The sequence below is a fragment of the Apteryx rowi genome, unplaced genomic scaffold (assembly GCF_003343035.1).
Source record: "Apteryx rowi isolate R43461 unplaced genomic scaffold, aptRow1 scaffold_198, whole genome shotgun sequence".
Classification (NCBI taxonomy): Eukaryota; Metazoa; Chordata; class Aves; order Apterygiformes; family Apterygidae; genus Apteryx; species Apteryx rowi.
The window spans coordinates 465,370-486,395 of NW_020448285.1; the positions used below are offsets into that span (position 1 = coordinate 465,370).

At 36.5% G+C, this 21,026-nt stretch overlaps 1 protein-coding gene across 1 annotated transcript in view; it reads left to right on the top strand.

Moving 5' to 3' along the window:
- Positions 1-13,137: 13,137 nt before the first annotated feature.
- CNTN1 (contactin 1) overlaps positions 13,138-21,026 on the top strand; it is an 85,856-nt gene continuing 77,967 nt past the window's right edge. The window contains exons 1-3 of the mRNA XM_026062998.1: positions 13,138-13,204; positions 17,077-17,206; positions 19,263-19,435. Of these exons, the coding sequence (XP_025918783.1) occupies positions 13,138-13,204; positions 17,077-17,206; positions 19,263-19,435 (370 nt within the window). The remainder of the gene's footprint in view (positions 13,205-17,076; positions 17,207-19,262; positions 19,436-21,026) is intronic.

Here is a 21,026-nt window from a genome sequence, read left to right on the forward strand (position 1 = left end):
CAGCTGACACCAAAGTCACTGCCCCAGCCTACATCTCCTGCTGCCTGAGACAAATCTGGGAGTCCTAAGAGAGATCTCTAGAGGAGAAACAGAGACAGCCCTTAACGGCAGTAAAACAGCAGAAAAAAAGATTTTCCAAGATGAGGAGAAGGGAACAAATGTAAGGCCTTGATGTCTGAAGCATGTTCCTAGTCCCCTCAGGGAGAGACATGAGACTAATACACTGCAACAGTCCTGTCCGGTAGGAACTCAAACCAGAAACTCTCTGTTGATTAGAGCAGCATTTATCCCAAGAATACTTATGGAGTTAGGTATGTATATAGAGGTGCTATGAAATTCAAAACTGTTTCTTGCTACTGGCAGTGAGAAACAGAGCAGTTTTAAAACAAGATCTGAAACATCTGGATTTTGGAAAAGAGAACACTATAGTAAAAATTTTTAGGTGGAAAGAGCAAGAGTCTGGGTAAAAGGTAGAAGCCACTATCTGAGTCACAAGTACTTGGCCTGGGAAGCTGGAACAGAGTAACATCAACATTGCATCCTGCAAAGAAAAGACAATGCCATTTAGCATACAAACATGTCCTAGGATGCATCTTACTGAATGGTATTCAAGTATATGCTGAGCATATTTGTATAATGAAATAGTAACAGATGCAATAAACTGAGAAGAATGGATAACATCAACATGTGGCTGAGATATGAAAATATTCCATCACTGATAAGTTGCAAACCTTGCTTTGTGTGAAGGTCATAGTGTAGCTAGTGCTACAGCACAGCCAGTCAAGAGAAGAGAATAGTAGTATGAACAAGATGTGATGGATGTAAAGAATAATTTTATACAAGCATGACAATACATCCATTAAAACTGAAAATTACACACTGCAAACATGATGACTCAGTGCCCTAAAGATATAGATAACAGCCACCAGCAAGAAAGAATAAACTAACAAAATAATTCTGATTTAAAGAAGCAGAAAATGTTATAGAAGAAAAGTATTGTGGAAAATGGTATCTAAATTCCTAAAATATTCAAAAGAAGTTACATATTTCTTGGCAGCTTGGTCGTAGGGTATATACAGGCAGAATTTCTCTCAGGAAAAGAGAAAACTTTAAAAATGACATTATAATACTCATCATATTCAAAGGAATTAAAAGGAAATGCAAAAAAACTAATACTAACTTCCCACAAGATCATGAATTGTATGCTAAAAGTCTAAAAGGAAAAATAAACTAGACAAAATAGATGAATTCTGAAGGAGAGTCATGTGCTTCAGTAATTTTCTTCTTACAGACCTTAAAATGATTAATTATAATGTACTACTTAGATGAAGGAGGACAGAATCTGGACTTTTCATATTTACTGTAAACCACGTAGTTTTCTAATATTTCTAACACTGTGACGTGTTCTCACAGAGAGGATCTAGATTCAACTCAAACCACACTTTCGGTTTAGGAAGATGGGTCTAAAAGAGAATGTTCAGTATTAACTTTTGCCAAATTCATTATTATCAGTGGAAAATCTGGGAGCTCTATAGACCTTTAAACAATGTGCACTCTGAATAAAAGAGATCATTAATTTGATCCAGCAAATTTGACAGTGCATTTATTATTCAAAAGACTCTATCCTATATTAACTCTAAGTATTCAGTTTAGAGAGATAATATGAAGTTCAATGTGGTATGAGATACAGCCTTATGTCGGAATTATTCACTGCTTTTTCTTTTTCTCTAATCAGGTGTTTTTAGTTCTCTGAATACTGGTGTTGCAAGGCAGAATTGCTTTTGAGATAATCTCTGAATAGAAGATAACCATGTGCCTCTTAATCAGTCATCTTGTTGCATTGTGTTTCATCTTCTGTCTCGCAGGTAAGATGACCTCCCATGTTAATTCCTTTAACTAGCCTTTTTCCAGTTCTATGCATTTCAAGGTCATTTCTGCTATTTGTATGAGTTTATTTGTGCAGATGCAGTGAATTACTAAATATGAATAATGAAGCTGTAAGGAAGCATACATCAGGAAACCATCATTAAAAGCTTGAAAAAAATGCTAATCTTGACTTCAAATTCATTTTTGTCTATTCCAATTTGGTATACAGAATTAATTCTTTCTGTAGATTCATCTAATCTCTACTTCATCCATAGATTCATCTAATATTATAAAAAATATATTAACCATCTGTTAGTGCACAGATGAGCAACATGATTAGAAGACTGGAAATATGCCGATAAGATGAGAGACTACGCACAAAATTCAATGCTACAATATGGACACCACTTAAAATTAATAAAAATCAGCATTTGCTACAGCACAATACAGGATAGTTTTCATAACGCAGTGTATTAATGCAGCATATACTGACTCTAATTCAAGATTACAAATGGTAAAACTTTACATAAATAGAGATAAGGCCATAAACTTTCAAATTTTTTCATTCAATTTTTTTTCCTATTTAGAAAATTAAAATTCAGGATTAAAATCTAGTGGCCAGTGCTTATTCCAACTTTTCGATAAGGAATTTTGAGACTTTCTAAGCAAATGTTAGTTTTCATTTGCTGTCATGAATGAGACGGCCAACATAAGCAAAACTCTTCTCAAGAAAGAGAACATTTTGCTTATATACTAACTGCCTGAACTGAGATCTGAGCATGGAAAAAGCAGGATAAGTAAGTTGTACATACACAAAATACTGACTGAAATGTGTTTTGAAATATCCAAATATTGCACACTAATGATTTGGTTATTTTTTAATGCATATCAAGCCAGGTTGTAGATCCTTTCTGCTTTTAGGGGCAAGTTACTGATAAGGATACTTCTACTGCATTTTGGGTTTTTTTCTGTTTTGGGGTTCTTTATATAATTAATGGGTCCTTAATAGAAATAAGCAGCCCGTGGTTTTGCTTTATCTGGCCTACCATTTCAGACTTTGTAATGTTATCACTATCATGAGATCATATTGTCTGTATTATTGAGTCCAAAAATCTGATTAATACTGTGATGTAAGCTTATTGCCTTTAAGAAATCACTTCATAGCTCACAGGAATGCTTTTTGGTTTAGTGAGAACGCAGCTGTATTCTAAAAAGGATTTGAACTACCCTGAGCTCTTTATTCCATGGCTAAGTTCACTGAAGGATATACTGACATCTAATAAAAATCAAGATCTTAAAAATGTTGGAATCTAATGCTGTGTATTTACTGTGTGTTTCAAGGTCTTTTTCTTTGTTCAGATCTGAGGGTTGCTGATGGCACCAAAATTAAAAATTAAAATTCACTATTTTAATACTGGGTTTTTCCTGAACTGTCAACAGCAATCAGTAATGTTACACATGTAATTTCAGTCCTGACATGTTGAGATTTGTATCCAACAAAATCATCAGCTACAGTAGCCAATTAAGTGCTGGACTTCGGTTCATAATAAAGTTGTATGAGTCAACCACTGAGAACAAATGCTCAGTGTTTTTTTTTAAGGGTAGCACCAGATGATTAATGCTATTACTTGTGTATTATGTATATTGCAGTTGTGCCCAGAAGCCAGAAATCTTGGCAACAGGACATCTCATGCCAGGTGCCTTAGAGATACTTTGGAAGATAGTGTGCTATTAGCGTCACTAATAAGTGACATGGAAAGAACAAAGATGGGCATAATGAGCTTGCACGAGTATGCATTGGTGTGTTCATAGCAATATACATTTGATCTTTTGCTTGATTGTAATTGACTATGTTAGATTAATGTAAGAAAAATAGGAGGCATTGGTGCGAGGAGTTTTGCATGGGGGGAGGTTCTGATAGTGCTGTCTGTAAAAGACATTTTGATTTCAAAGAAAATTCCTAACTTATTTTCCAGTATGCATAATCCATCCCAGTCCAATCCAGGACTTGTTCGCATTTTTCCTCAAAAACCCAAAGACCTACCACCACCTCAAAAGATTATGGTACTCTCCTCCAATGTGGAAGACTAATATCTTTTACAATCAATGGGATTGATTGCTACCCAAGGCTGGGTAGCACTCCACTCTCTACTGTTGAACCTGCTTTACTTTGCATAAATAATTAGATATCCATTTGAGTTGAGACAATTTTTGCCTTTGTCGTCTAGTCATTATTGTACCCTTCTGGATTGTATAAACTTGAAGTTGTAGTCCTCGCTCTGCCCAAGCACTTGAGACCAGCTAGAGGATCTCTCATTTCAAATGAGTGCCAGTGTTGCTGGCAGTTAGTCTAGGCAAATTTTCTTCTTTAATGTATTTCTTGGCAATGTGAATGTCATGGAAACCAGAAAATATGTAGCTGTAGTAATCAAGATGAAATATATGGGGTTGTTTGAGAGCTTTGACTGTATGGTCAAAACGTGAAGGATAGTTGGTGTGGAGGAAGAAAAAATACACTTAGGGTGATCTGGTCAAATTTTAGGAGGTGTTCTTCCACACGTGATATTATGAAGGGGGATGCTGACAATGTCAACAGTGCTAGAGAATATGGGAATTGGGGACAATTTCCAAAAAAAGATCAAGCGTTCTGATTTCAATAACAAGACAGACTAAGGATCAGAGAGAGGAGACAAGTTAGCATTGGAACAGATGTTGAAAACAAAATGTTCTTCTGCATGGGGCCTGTTCAAAACTTTGGTTCAGGAATTTTTAACAAAACATGTAGTTTTGTTGGAAGTATGTTTGGTTCACCTGATACCTTGCCTCCTGTGTTGCTGAGTCCACAGTTCTAGGTGGTTCTACCGTGGAAGTTGCCTTTGGGCTGACAGATCCATGACCCTAGAGGCATCAGTCAAGGCTTCTGCAACCCATGGCTCCTAAACAGACCTACTATCTGAACTGCTCTGGAGCCAGGAAACTTAAAGCTTTCAGGGTCAATGCCTTTTGAGATGTCTCACCATATGGTCTGCTCAGGTTTGAAGATACCAGTCAAGAATCCTGAAAGTGTTGAGAATCCATGCTTTGATTGAGCTTTGAGAATTTCCAGATTTACCTGCTGGAAGTATTTGGGAAACACAGAGCTAGGAAGCTGAGAAACTGAAAGCCACACTGACTTGAGGTTTTCAGGGTTTGACCTGAAATGATCACATTTATTTTGACACTTAATGAACTAAGAATTCTTACCTGTTTTCAAATAGATTTTTTTCCTGCTGCAGGAAATTTACATTTTTTTCCAAAACTGAAATACATTTTTTTTAGAATTTGAGAATTTGCCTGGGATTAAACATCCTGACTTTTAGCCAGTTCTGTTTTATGGTAATCAAAGGCAGAATTTAAAAATTATTACAATGGCTGTCCATTGCCCATCAATGGGGAATCTGTGTTACTTGAATGATGGGAAACAAATGTTACATGATCAGTGCATCCGAAGTGTAGGCAGAGATCGTCTTCTTCAGTGAGACAGGAAAAATATTTATTTTCCAGGTAAATTAGTGTTTTAAATGTAGTCTTGCATATATAAATCGATGAAAAAGCCGTAAGTAATTTGATCTTTCACTTACTGGATATAACAGACAGTTATAATAAGGGTTGCTTTTCAGAGTGCACTTTGAGCAGTGCAAGGCAAATGAGAACAGCAAATCACTCCTCAGGGAACATGATGATGATTGTCAGTCCACTGCCAAAAAGTTATTTCATGCCTATTAATGGTAATATTTGACTCTTCTCCTCTTTCCTCTGATGCCTGTGCTCTCTCCAAGTTTCCTGACTTCTTGTTCAAATTCATATCTTATTGCTGATTCTAGATTTTAGACTTTTCTTTCATCAAGCTAATCCCATACAAATCAGTTACCCAAATGATGAGATGATAACCTTGGGCTAAAACGATTAAGAGTCTGTTTCAGCAACAGACTTGTTTTATTTCTTTCTCAGAAAGACAAATTAAAAACTGCAAAGGCCTTATTTTGTTGTGCTCATGAATACTTAATTACATTTGGCTATAAGAGGAATCAATAGCAAAAAATGTTGCTCTGTTCCTCAGATGTTTTCTTTCTAATCAAACCATTCTATTTCTGGGGGGAGAGGACTTTGTAATGCAGGGCCAAGTAGTACCTGATCTGAGGTCAAATCAGGCTTCAGAGAGCAGCTTGGCATTCTATTGACAATTTTGGATTCTACAAAATGAGCTAATGGTCCAAGGGTAAAAATGTCGAAAGTACTTCTGTTATTTAGGGAATCTAATGCATCATATTCAAAAATCATATCTCTGTTTAGGATCTCAAGCCAGAAAACCATTAAGACACAGGGCTTGTCAATACAGGACAGTTAATTCAATCTGTGTATGAGGATGTGATTAGACAGTACACTAACTTTCTGAGTATGTGGCTGGTATTTCATATGCATTTGGAAGGGCTATGTGGGGAGAATGTGCAGAGTAGCTAGTGCACTCTAAATTCATTCCTAATTTGCTGAGTATTAGCCTTCCCATGAGATCAAGCTCTTAGGCTCTTAAGTCACTTTCAAAATAACACTTAGGTTTCTAAGGAAAATCATCCAAAGTATCTGATTGACAAATGTGAGTATGCTTAAAACTACTATAATTAGTATTTGTTGGCATTCCTATTGGTAGTCTCAGAAGACAAGCAAACTTTATCCTTTCATTCTTAGGCATAAGTGGAGAAACTTGCTTTGTCAAGGGTTGGCACTTTTCATACTTGAAACTTGCTATAAAGGAGAAACTATGTAATTAACTACAGGGCTCATCAAGAACTTCAGTGGCACATATGAGAAGGCAATAGATAGGAGTAACTTTTCTGCCCTTTTCAGTCCAGATAAAGAGAAGCAGCCTTCCCCAAGACAATCTAACCTTTTTTTATAGCATGAAGTGGGACTACTTGAGTGGTTACTTGTTCTGTTTGAGTGTTGATGGGTTCTTGGGAATTGGTGTCACTTTAACCTCTTAATGGCTTGCACTGGTACTTCTTCTACATCAGGATGACTGAATCTTCTTTCTAGACTATGAAATGCTACATCATGAGTTTTATGGTCATGAAAATGTTATTCCTTTAGCACATAAACTTCCTGTAAATGCCAAGTGCAACTTTTCTCACTTGATTATGAAAGAAGTAGAAAAACCCAAACCTTAAATTATATATAGCTTGGATTTTTTCCAGAATGGTAGGTTCGAAAATATGTGTTGAAAATTGAGGGCTGGAATCTACATTATTTAAAGCTTTTTACAACAGCATATGGCATTATTCACAATTGCTAAAGAGAGATATGTATTTTCCTCTAAAAATAGGGAGCGTGTTAATATACTTAATAAACTGTTTATCTTGTCTGCCACATCCCTGCTTGGATCTTACAAGACCATTTTGTGCTGCTGCAGAGGTGTTTGACATTTATAAACAAATAATCATAATATGTTTTGTGATCATGATGCTCAGAAACCTGAAAGTGCCTTGTTTGTATTCCTGTGAGCCCGGCAGAGATATTTTGCATCATTCCCAGACCAGCTTTGTACTGAGCATGAGCTTCTCAGATACTGGTAAATTCTCTTTTTTTTGACATATTGAATACTGTATGAGATCCATTTCTAAATACCAAATGGTTTCTATGGTTGTGATAGTGATATGAAACCTGATGACTTAGTGATAGTTAAGATAATGAATGAGTCTATGGCTCTTCTGTTCAGTATTCATTAGCTTTCAAGGTTAATCTAGCCATGTGCTGTGTCAGCAGATCTTTGGCCCTCTGTAGTGTGAAAATATGTAACAGGATACGACAATATCAGAGAGGTCAATACTGGTGAGAATGATACCGCATCTCTTGAGCAGCCAGCCACCTTTAGCAATGTTAAATGTCATGGAAATAGCTAAGTAAGTGTACAGGAAGCAGGAACAGAAGAAGAAGTTGCTCATTAGAAAAACAGAATAAAGATGCTAATGCAAATAATTTTATATTTATTTTTTATTTAGCTTCTTTCTGACATTGATCTTCGGAAAACAGTTCACTATGATATACTATCAATATTCACATCACAATTTGTGTTGTTTTTAGAATCAAGTTGATTCTTATCCAGCACAGGACTTGAGCACATACCTAACATTACATTCATAAGTAATCCTGTTGATTTGGGTCAGTTTATGTGCTACGTATTGTGATGGATCAGGTCCCTAAGAATGAGAGAGACCTCTAATGAGAGACCTTCAATGAATGCAAATAAGTACATTCAGTGCTTTCTCATTATTATTTGCTTTAAGAAAGCTATAGTACCATTTAACCTCTTCTACAGATGAAGTTAAAGATCTTAGTATTTCCAGGGGAAGCTCTTGTAGCCCTCCCTTAGTAAGACATCTTATGCTGAAAATATATTTTCACAATAATGGAATTATTAGATGTTTACTGATCATAAAACTACCATGGAGCTATTCTCGATAACTTTCTTATAATTGTCTTCAAAGCAAATTGCTTTATACACAGACATGCTGAAAGGAAAATTCTTAGAGAATTATGTTTTCCGCTAAAAAAAAAAATTTTTTTAAACATGCACCCTAGTTGCCATCTCATTGGTATAGATCCAGAAAATTCCTAAGTCCAAGCCTAAAACTATCCAAGTGTAAAACTGATTAAAAAAAAAAAAGACTGAACCTAGAAAGGATCATTAAAAATTTGGGCATGGGAGGAAGGGTTCTGACTTCATTGAACAAAGTACTGTAGCATGACCAGGATCCCTTATTTCAGCAACGCTGTGCCAGATGCTTAGGGTTACCGTTTGCTTAGTTCTTAGTTCTTGAGGCAGTTACTGAAATATAATGCTGCAGACTGAGTAAATTCTCGTGGAACATCGGGTGGCAGCTGATGGTGTTGTCTGTACATGTTATTCATACTTCAGATTGCGCAGGTCTCTCCATTTTGTGACTAATTAAAAGTACTTAACAGATGTCCTTTTGCTTTCTCATTAGAATATCCCTGATCCAGGAGAAGCACTAGTGTGGGCTAATTTCTCTCATTCCCTGGGCTGGATATAATGCAGTTAAATCTTTCTGAGAAATAAACAAAGCCTGACAAGCTGAAACAGACCCCACAGAGCAAAGTAAGAAGCAGCACAGTCCTCTCTAGCCCTGCAGAAGTAAGGAAAGCTTGTGTGGGCCAAATTTCCCTTTTTTCTGATTGAAATTATAAGAAGGAGAATTGCCAAAAGCATGTATTTGTTTCATATGCATTCTCTTCAGCTTCATGCATAACCATTTGTCAGATTTACTCCAAGCACTAAATTCTGCTTTATAAATGGATTTAGGAAAGCTTCAAAAACATTACAATCCCACCATGGCAGACACCCAGAGAGACAGTAATTCTGCCCCCAGGCACTTTACGGATTAAAGCTATTCTTTGAGATTTATTGTTTATAGATCCAAATGTAGTATCTGTGCTTGCAGTAAATGATCCATAGAGGTATTGCATTAAAATAATGGCAATTTTGGAAAAGGAACTGGTAAATTATCTGGTATGTTGGAAACTTTATTTATAGTACTTGTATTTATATTTATATTGTATGTAGTAATAAAATCACTATTTTAACAGAGTTCTACATGAGGTTCATGGGGAAAAAAAGTGTTTAATTTTGGATATTTACGTGGCATTCACTGGATGCCATGTAAATATCTCAGTAAATAGCTCAGTTTTGGCTAAGGAGGATCAGATACACTGTTTTATGTTTGGATATGCGAGGGCATTAGGACAATGGTTTCACTTCATGCTTGACCTTCTCCATTTTCTTTGAGCATCTGAGCCTCATGGAACAAATAAGAAGCAGAAAGTACAGTTTCACTTCTAATGCTGCACTGGAGTGGAAGAATAATTTCTTCAGGGCAAAGACTGTTTCCTTGGCAATGTATCTATGTAGGGCCTAACTGTGTGATCCTTGATCTTCCACAGAGGTTTCTAGCTGCTGCTGCAATGCAAGCAAAACCAGTCATGTAATCTCTCCTCAGGGGCAGGGGTGTGGGCAAGGCCATCGTTGTTCCCTCCCTCCTGAATCCTTTTAAAACTTGAAGAAATGAGAGATAAATTGTTAGCTTTCCTGTTGATAGTAATAGTCCTAAAACTACCTCAGAAGACTGAATGCAGGAAGAGGCTTCAGCACTGGATTTAGTGCCAGGAGTAGGCTTCTGTACCCTGGGCTCGGCTGAGAGCATCTAGGTCATGCTGCATCTAGGTCACAGTTGCAGTCAGTTAAATCCAGACTCTGATATGGGAATATTCATCTTGCTTTGTTTTAACTATCTGTAAATTAGGTACGTAATGTAAGTTGGGTGTTTCAGCTTCCTCTGTGGTTGATGAAGAAGGACAGGTGGGGTGAATTGCCTGCTGCAGATGCCTGTCTAACCCCTCTGATTGTCAGGAGAACATGCGTGACTAGTTTGGACAAAATCCCTAGATTTTAAAATTACGTGAGCTAAATCCCACACTTAATGCCAAGAGACTCTGAATTTATAACCGTACACAAGAAAGTAGAATTAGCAGAAAGAAAGGAAAAAAAAAGGAATTACTATTCTTGCTATCGCTGCATTTATTGAACTTTTTCTCATCTGTGTCATCTCACTAAGGTTTGGGATACTGGAGTGCTACAAATCCAGATTATCTATAAGAAAAGTCTGTTAAAGCATTTTATGTTTCATGACTTGCCATACATATTATTAAACAACCCCTAAAAACATTTGCTGTATGTAAAATCTGTAGCTAAGAATGAGTAAGACAAAAGCAAACAATTAGGTTCTACTTTTTTACTTTTTCATATTGGAAAAATATGACCATTAACTGCTGTTTTCTTCTGTGAACTAAAAAAACCCATGATGGTCTTTAATAAACTATATATTTTTAACTTTCCTTTCTGGTTGTGGTCACGCACACAGAGATTTCTGTAATTATCGGGAGCTTTACTTCATGACACTATCCTTAATCTATGAATAAAATTGATTTTCAAAATAAATTAGATCCGTGTAAGGACTGAATTAGCTGATAATAAAATAAATTGTTGTGACTGAAAGTGATCTGAATGCAAACAGACTAACACTGGTGTCTCTCAAGAGAGAAATTATTTCCACAGCCCTCTAATCCACTGACATTGATGTTTTGAGTTCAAGATTATATATTGTCTATGGTAACAGGCTGGTACCATTGTTTAATACTATGTAGAATGTAAATATTATTTGTGTATATAAAGGCTTCCATTGTGCATGAGGAATGGGATGAGTGATTGTGCAGAGACCCTCTTGGTGCACTTTTTACTTCAGTATTTTGTACTAACAGGAGTAAGCAGCCAAGAGGCTGGTAAAATACAAGAAGAAACTCAGATCTAATATGAGAACTTTTAGTAAAAATGTGAATGTTCAGGAATTTTTTAGGGAGTTCATCAGAAAGGTCCAAATATTGAAGGTAAAGTTTAGATATTAAAGGAAAAACAAGTCTTCTCATTGTAAGGATCATTAGACATCAGAATGGAAGTGCTAAAAAAATTATGAAGTCTTACTCACTGAAGGGTTTTTATAAGTAGTCAAAAAGGCATCTTTTGGGATAATTTGGTATGGAAGATCCTGCCTCAGTTAGGGAGAAATCAGGTAATCAGTCGCTGTTTTTTATAATTTTGTGATAAAAGAGGAAGCAACTAATTTGCTGTAATTTAAAGGATTAAAATTCATGTGTTTAGAAAATCAAAAGTGAAAACATGGAAGTCTTCTCGCCCTGAATATTAGGAGTACATTCATCTTGTGCAGGTCCAGAACAGAGTGGGACACAGTCTTGGAAGGTCTCTAGATAACTAGAAATTTGACAAAAATAAGTGTGTTGTCCCAATAGGAATAGTGCAGGCCACTGAACCAAGAAAATGCAACTGATAAGGAGTCTTCTGAACAACTAATACCACCACCCAGACCTCAAAACACAGAGAATTTGGTCAGAACAGAGTTTTTCAAATATTGTTTAACAGGACTGTGTGGGAAAAAAAGTTGGCAAGAGATAAGAAGCTGAGCTCTGCGTGTGTGTATTTGTGCGCACGAGCCCTGTTCACCCTTTCCTAGGCAGCGAGAGGGGACTGAAGCTAATTGCCTACAGTCCATTTCCTTCCCTTTCCCCCTGACCTAACACTGTCCATATTTCTGCCCCCAAATCATATCTGTATTATAATGTATATAATACTGAGCAGTATTTTTCAGGCACCTCATCTACACCACATAAATTTTCCTTTTTGCCTGTTTCAGTTCCACCAGTTCCCTTCCCGCTTGTCTCCTGAGTAGTTTTCTAGTTATACTGTCTCCTCTTCCTAGCTATCGCTATTTCTTTTCCATTATGCTAATGTAAAGGCATCCCAAAATCACTTTCCCATTCCCACAAAATAGCCATAGGCCTAACACCTGCATCCTCTCTTTTTCACCATGTCCCAAGCTTCATCCCTGGGAATGTTTCTATCACATATCTTCTCCATGGCTCAGGCTGCTGAGCCTCAAATCCCAAACTGCCCATGTGCCCTTACTTCTCCCCATCTAAACTCAGCATTCTTCCTGTCTGTGGCAACCCCATACAAAAGACAGATAAAGAGACCCCTGGTATCATGAACAGTGTTTTCCTAATGTGTTTTTGAACGAAGACCTGCAAGCTAAGCTGGAATGTTACTTGGTTAATTTAGGGTATTTTTAATGTACAGTAACTGCGTTTAGTTTTGACAAGCCTGTCCCTTCCCTTCCTCCTACCCTTATAATATATCAGTTCTTCAGCCAGAAAAAATCAAAATGTCACACAGAGTCTGCAGAGTCTTTGTCTTTCAGTTAAAAGTCAGTTAAACTGAAAATGCAATGTTAATAGTGACTTACATCCAAGGCAGCTTTGCTGAAGTCATTCATCATTCAAAAATCAATTTAGAATTTCTCTGCTATGTTTGTTAAATGTAAGCCAAATTTGTTCCTGATGTGAATAATTTACTGTCAGCGTCATTTCAGCAATAGGTAGAATTAATAAATTATACATAGAATTATATTATGAAAATAAATACTGAACTAATGAAATATGCTCTCTAGCAACAGCAGACAGTGATCAGGTTATTGGAAATAAAACACAAGAAGTGGGCCTATATAGGGGAAATATTTTATATTTTCCATTACCTTTATATTTAAAGATAGTAACTATAAGCATAATTTCCTTCTCAGAGGGGAGGTGAACATGAGTGACAAGGGAGAACCAGAAGCATGGAGCATAGAAGCTGCAAGGCCATTTGAGTGGGCAGATGGTTAGGATATAGAAGAGATTTATGATGAAAGGCTGGAGTTCCAGGGAGGATTGATCCAAGGCTGATCAGCTACTGATTTGTTGTGGAATTTTCTTTATATGACCTGAGTAATACAACAGGAGTGTATATGGGTTGGAAAACTTCTTCCTTTCTATATAAACAGGGAGCCATCTTACACTGGTGTATACCATTTATCACTTATATTAACCAAAAATTTGATCCAAGATATCATAGACTATACAAAGGAACTGAAATTTCTGCAGCGTTGAAATAGTTATAGTAACTATTATAACTGTAGCTGAGAATGCACAATTAAATCATTTGACAGCTAGTTCATTTTTTTTGTAAAATATATTTATATGGAAAATTCCGACCTTAACTGAAATAAATATACAGAATTGGTACACACTGATTAAGCCTTTTTATTGTGGCTTTTTTTTTCTACTTCTGACAAAATTTCATGAGCTGACTGGAAAATTACTGCCTTAGGTGGTTTCTGATTGTTATTTTCAGACATCTTTTTGGTATCTTTTCTGAACGTGTTGGGTATTTTATATCATGGTCTCTCACAGGCTTGTGCTGTGAAAATAAAGGTGTACTAATACAATTTGGTGTTTCATCTGCAAGTAGTGGTAAAGCTTTCAGATATATCTGTCTTACTTAAGCAGTGCTTCTTTCAGATGGTTCAGTTAATAGGACAGCCTTTTTCCTTTCCCCTGCTCCTGTGTTGTGGTGCTCAGTCTTATCCCATCCTTTGTACCAGCATGGATGTTTATCAGTGAACCAATTCAGCTCACTAAACAGGCAGAAAACTGACCCAGAAAGCTAAAAGTGAATAGATGTCCACTTTCTTTCGCTTTATCAGCTACCCTAGAAGTCAGACAAGCATGAGAGGTGTTGCAAGAATGGCTAGAGGGGAAATGACACTGCACAGCTAGAGTATCAGTTGGGTAAGGGGGGCAGGACTACCTTCCAGCACCATCGGTTGTTATAGAAGATCCATGATCTCATCTGGCACATACAGGTTTTCTTGACTTTCACAAAGACTTCCTAATACGTTTTAACACTGCTGAAAATTCTGAATCTCATTTGTATAATTCACTGTAGAAAGCCTCGAATAGCTAGAGTTAGATGATAGGTTTTGCTCCAACTTAAAATACTAATCACATGAAATGTACCCAGAAAACAAGACAGTAAGAGTCTTTGAGAGGTCATGTAGTCCATCCTCTTGTCTAAAGCAGGACCAGAACTGGTGAAATGTGTCTGTCTTCTCATCCCTGGTTTATCTGGTACATCCATTTTCTTCTTCCTTTCTGTACTTTAACCTTTCCCCTTTCTCCTGTAGGCACAATCTCAATCAGGTCTTTCAATCAATCTTTTTCCAGGTACTCTCAATCTACCCTCCTTCAATCCCAAACTTAGTTGCACATGTATGCTTCTTCACGTAAAGTGTGAGCATTTCTTGTTGTTTTTTTCACAAGGCCTTTCTCTTTCTTTTTCTCCCCCATGCTGTTTGCAGATTATTGATCCACACTCAATTTATGACTGAGAATGAAAGGTTTATTCATTACCACTCCTAACATGCATTCTGCTCATCTTTTTCTGCTCAGCTAGACATCTGAAACAGAATTCGTAATAGACTGCGGCAGAATTGCCATTATAAAGCATATCTGATAGGTGTGAGAAACAGACATTCACTCAGTATAATTAATGGTGCTGGAAGCATTAGAAATGCATGCCATGAAGTGCCTAAGTGGTCTGTAACATCATTTGAGTCCTAAGGTGAAAACAGTCAGCGGCGTGTGATATGGCCAGCTATTTGCTGCTGGCAGGCATTGTTCTTTTATATTCATATTTAAGAAGTGCACAGAAACTGCCACCAGGTTTGTGGCTCAGTCATTGTAGGCTCTGTGCAGATACATGATTCCTGCCTTTACAGTCTACCATGACTTCTTCTTTTGATCTAGCAGTATATAAGTTTTTATATAGTATTGTGCTTTAAAATATCAAAGCAAGCAGATCATTTTCAAAAGGTCTGCCTTTCTTTCTAGTGCTCTTCTTTGCTTCTTTGAAAGGCTTCTCTTCTCTGAATTCCTTCTGCAAATGGAGTTGCCTGACTGTACATATCACAGCATAACAGTGCCTTTTGGACCTGTTTCTGTCCCCAAGGGAAACAGTGATTATTTTCATGCTAGCTAAAACTGGGAAGGGATCTTACTTTTTATCTGTTTGCAACCAGTTTTCTGCTAATGCTGCAATCTACTGTCTATCTATGAATGAGGACTGTTTTTTGCATGTATGTTATTCTAACTCTTACATAGTTTACATGACTTAATTGCATAAATAGATTTGTCTTGACTTTTAGGTTTTATAAAACCTTCCTAATTTAATCTAAAAGTATTAAAACCAAGACCAAGAATTTTAAAGGGATGAGTACAAAATCATAGTTTGATTTAAGGACATTCACCTATTACATTGCCAATTTACTTGTTGATCTGTGAAGATTTTTTAAAATGTAGCATTATAGGATATATAGTGCTTTTTTTTTTATCAGAAGCACAGATAGTATTGCATAATACTAGGATTTCTCCACCCTTAGCCATTTTGGGGGAATTTTTTAAGCTAAAAAGATTTGGCCATCTCTAAAGATCATATTAGGAAAACTGTGTTTGTTTTTCTGGTATTACAAGATTCTTCCAGTCATTTTCTCAAGAAAGAACAGTTATGTCCTGGATTAGCTGAGCAGTTTCCCTGCAATTGTCCCACTTCTGCCAGAAGAGTGTTCAACCTTTGCTCCTAGTCTTTTACAGATACTCAAACAAAAGAGCAGCCTTATACACTTGGAGGACTTTAAGGAGAGAAGAAATGCAGTAGGGGCAGGCAGACCCTGCAACCTTTACAACAGTATCAGCAAATGGAGGATAAAGATTAAAAAATAGCTTGTTGTCAAAACTTGTTTGACATTTATTCACCTTTGATTGACTGTGCAAACTTAATTTATTTTTGATATAGGACTTTTTTTTTCTTGTGTTGTGGTAGTTCTTATATATATATATTATATATATATTTACACACACACACACATGCATATATATGCATATATATATATATATATATACACACACACACATACACCTAAGCTTGAATAAAAGAACAGAAACATGTTTTGGAAACAGTGGAATGCTCAGCTATGGTTCCTAAGATTAATGTTTTCTTTGTACAGTGCAGTAAAGATTCCTTCAAAATATATAAAACATTTGAAGCTAAGTAGGAGCTAAGGAGCTTAATCTTTAGAGTGTTACTTTGTGGCTAGACCTGTTTGACGAGAATTTGTTGGCCTCTCTGAAGCAAGTTTTCACTTATTTTCGTTGTATAGTGCAGTAAAGATTCCTTCCATATATATAAAGCATTGGAACTAAATAGGTCATAAGATAAGGAACACTTAATCTTTAGATTTTTGCTTTGCATTTGGGTCGGTCTGATGAGAATTTATTGGCATATATGAAATAAGTTGATCTCACGTGCATTCCTAAAGGACATATATTCAATTCATTAATATTTCCATGAAGATTGGCATAAACTGTGACAAATAATTGATGATGTCAGCAGAGAAGACAGGGAGCGTAGTTATATGGGAACATAGTTTAAATTACTTTTGTTGTCAGAGGACATGAATGAAGCAGGAATCACAGTGAAGGAAAGCCAGCACTTTTGTTATCCATACTGTGTTGGTTTTGTTGATGCTATTAAAGTTGATTTTGCAGAGCTAACTATTCAGCCCTCACATTTTTAATGTGATAGGTGTGATGTAAGTTCATCCTAGGTTTGCCTGCTACTTAACTAATAATTACTTTGAAACTACCTTTTTTCAGAGGAAGGAAACAAAGGTTATGGACCTGTTTTTGAGGAACAGCCCATTGATACCATCTACCCAGAAGAGTCTTCAGATGGGCAAGTTTCAATGAACTGCAGGGCTCGAGCAATTCCTTTTCCTACTTACAGGTAAGATCTCTTTGTATTTTACATAATGAGTGTTTCAGGTTTTGATATGGAATGATTGGCTGTCTTAACAGGTGGATATAGTCTTCAATGCTGGAAAAAATTGGGAGATTTGCTATTTTTCAATAAGAATCAACCTTCATTTGATTTGCCAAAATGTCTAGACTACAAGTGTTGAAAATATCCCATTCCTGTTTTTGCACTAAATGTTTTTAGCATTTGAAAGAAATACTGATCCAGTTGCAAAATAAAAAAGAGATCTTTAAAAAGTAATAAAGAGGCTATCTTTCTAGTTTAGGTTAGGGGTCACTGAGGTTCAAGTCCCTGCTCTTCTTGATTCAGTACAGCTTTTTTATCCCACTTTACTCTGAAAGAAGGACTGGGTGTTGAACCTGGATATCCTACATCTTATGTTGCTTCTGCAGCCATCCTATTATAGAGAGACACTCATGAATGTGCCAATATACCACTGAAGATGTGAAAAACTTTCTTCTGGGAAAATGTTTCATCTAGCTTTAGTATACATTTACACATATGACCTCTTCCATAATACTTATGTTTTTACTAATAGAGCAGTTCTGCTTCATTGTGAGATCCTGTGGCATCCTTATGAGTTTACCAGCTCATATTGTCATTATTATCTCACAGGACTGAAGTGATACCTCTAAAATCCAGTAAAAGCTAAATTCTATTTATTACATCTTGAAAAGCCTGTCATTTAATTATTTGGTCTTAGTTGCATTTAATGCATTTTTTGTTAAGATCACTTCTATTATCATTTCTTTCTATGACAAATTGCAATTTTAGCTACCAAAATCGTTATTCTGGAAATTTTGGCACAACTTTTCAAAAAGGAAGCAACACATAGGGTATGCTTTCTCATTTTTGAAAACTATTATGTGTCTTTAACTTGTGACATAAAACAGTTTACACTGCAAGACTTTTTTGCACTTTAAATATAGTAAGTTCTATCTTTCCTGTTTTGCTCAGAAAATTTAAAATTGCTTTCAAACAAGATTATGGGCTCCCCCTTATGGCCACAGTAATAGATATAAATTCCTATAGCTCATAAGTTCTGGTTCACACACACTTGTGTTCTGTTGAAGTTGGTGGAAGTAAATAAGGGATATACTTCATCTACTGAGTTCCTCCCATAGTCTGTGAAGTGAAGGTTACAGCAACTCAGTAAACTAACTGCAGGGTTTTATAGTAATTAAGATGGGAGTTTCTAGCAGTTTTTTTGAATGTAATAATTAGGTCTTACATCAGGTTTGCAACTGGTTTTTCACTGACTTCACTGGAATTCAGGCTTTACGAAACATTTGCAGCCCCTAGAGCAAGTTCACAAGAAGCTCTTGAATATCACATTAGCCCATACTTTAAAGGTGCAGAAGGAATGTTTTCTTTGCCAGTGTGGCCTTAGATAGCTAGCTGTTTGAGGTTGTTTGTAGTCCCAGTGCTTGATGTGCAGTGTGTCTGTTCCTGTGCTGTCTTTAAACTGTTTGGCTCACGACCTGGTAACAGGGGAGCTGTGGCAGAAAGTTGCTGAGCAAGGGCCACTCCGAAGCTCGGGAAAAGCAGAGCAATTAGCCTGTGCTGACTTCCCTCTGTTGTGACTCTGCCACTAGCAGTGCCTGACCTGTAGTCAGTGTTGTGACTGTAGCAAAGACACACTGTTTCACAGCGAGATAAATCAGCTTGTCCTGAGCTCTGTGCAGCTATATTTATGTTTCCAGCACCTGAGCTATCTCATTTACACCCAGCTCTAGTATCCTGTACTACATGGCCAGCAATCAAGTTTTAACTTAGGACACATCTCTGAGAAGGTTGAAGCAGACTGAGGTAACTGTCATGTGTAAAGGACCTATGAAGTTGGTCAAATCAGTGGCTTTTGTTGGAGAAAAACTTAAATGAAAACATATATAGAAATATATTAATAATCTCATGTATAGTTAATCACAACATATGAGCCCAGTAGAAAGTTATTTTTCAAATCATGTTTCTTACCAGGTTTGGTTTTGGGGGGCAAATCTTACATCTGTCTTGTCTTTTTTAATAGGTGGAAACTCAACAACTGGGATATTGATTTAACAAAGGAACGCTACAGTATGGTGGGAGGCAGACTGGTAATCAATAATCCAGAGAAATCGAAGGATGCTGGAAAATATGTCTGTATAGTATCGAATATCTTTGGAACAGTCAGAAGCAGTGAAGCCACTCTGAGTTTTGGATGTAAGCAGATGTTTATGACAAAATGTATAGAAACATTCCAGTTAGCTTGAGATGTCCAGCATTTTACACTGCAGAGTTTTCTGCATATGTGTCGTATAGCTGTATTACTCTGTAAGAACAATCTTAAGTGCCTTAATCTGCAGCAATACTCTTTATTATTCAGCTCGCATTAAAGTCTTTTCAGTAATTTATTATTAAATTATTAATGAAAGAATCTCACAAAGTCAGATCTTGAAATAATCATGTCCAGACTTTTTTTTTAAGTTGTGGTAGAACCTTAGGGGAAATAGGCACCGAAGAAAGACACAAGTGTGGGTGTATGGTGGCCAGGCACTGGTCTAGTGAAGCCGCAGTTGGGCTGCCTGCCGGAGGAAGGCATGACACTCTAGCAAAGCGTGCTCCCTGACTCCTGCTCTCCAGTAAAGCCCCTGCCAGGGGGCATTTCTGTCAACTTCAGAAAATCATAATCTAGTCTTGTGAATGCATACATATGCACAGACATAGACTATCAACAGATACATGCATTGTAAAGAACTGATGTGCTACATGAAGGTTAACGTAAAATTTTCTGACTGAAGACAGAGGGTTTGGGATTTTTATATTATTTTGCCTTCAAATGCTTTTTTTTACCTGGAAGTATTTTTTCATCAGAAGACAAAAAAGAAATTCACTCTTGCTTGGTGACCACTCACAAAGCTCCCTGTGCCTTTTAATCCCTACACTAAGTGATCAGAGCTCCTCTCTTTCAGTAGTCTCCCTGAGCAGAACAGTTTCACTCCTTACTGTATAAGACTAGAAGAGAAGTGAAAACTTCCTTTTTCTGCTAGTAATTGTGATACTGTGGGATTACATATCTCAAGTAGACTCAAGAGGCTGTAAAGCCCTTTTATGATTCTTCTCTTCTCCTTCTATGATAATTTGTACAAACTATCTCCTTTCACAATGACTATGATGGTTTCAAAAGAATTGAATGTAGAGTTGCTAAAAATAATACAGAAAATGTCTAATCTTTAGTAGAACTTTTGAATGTGCATAAGCTGACTGAAAAATGGCAACAACCTTTTAGAAGAGTTCAAAAAAATGTTGACCAGCTGCAATTTGAGAGACACCTTTTCTTTCTATCCTAAGGTTAAATTTGCAAAAACTGTGGAACAAAAACCACACTCACTTGTAAACTTTATGATTTCAGATGGATGGTGATTAATCCATTTGAAGACACTGTATTTAGTAGAACTAGATTGCCTTCCAGGAAGAAAAGAAGCAATTCTTTCTAGATCCAGTGTTATAAAACCATTACAATCTTCTTTAGTTGTTTTGCACACATTCTTTAAAGAAGAAATTTTATTCTTCAAGAATATTTAGTGGCTTTTTGGTGTGTGCTGAGCAAACTAAGAAGCTGATGTACTGTTCTTTTTGCTGGAAAACAGTTTCAAAATAGTGAAACATAGCAATTTCATAGCAGAGAGGCTACAAGAACCACAATGAAGAGAAATTTCCCTACTCTCTAGTTATTAACTGTATGTTTGTAAGAGTGCAGTGATTATGCTAATTTTTTCACTCTAGCTAAAAATGAATGTCTTTCAGTTAAGAG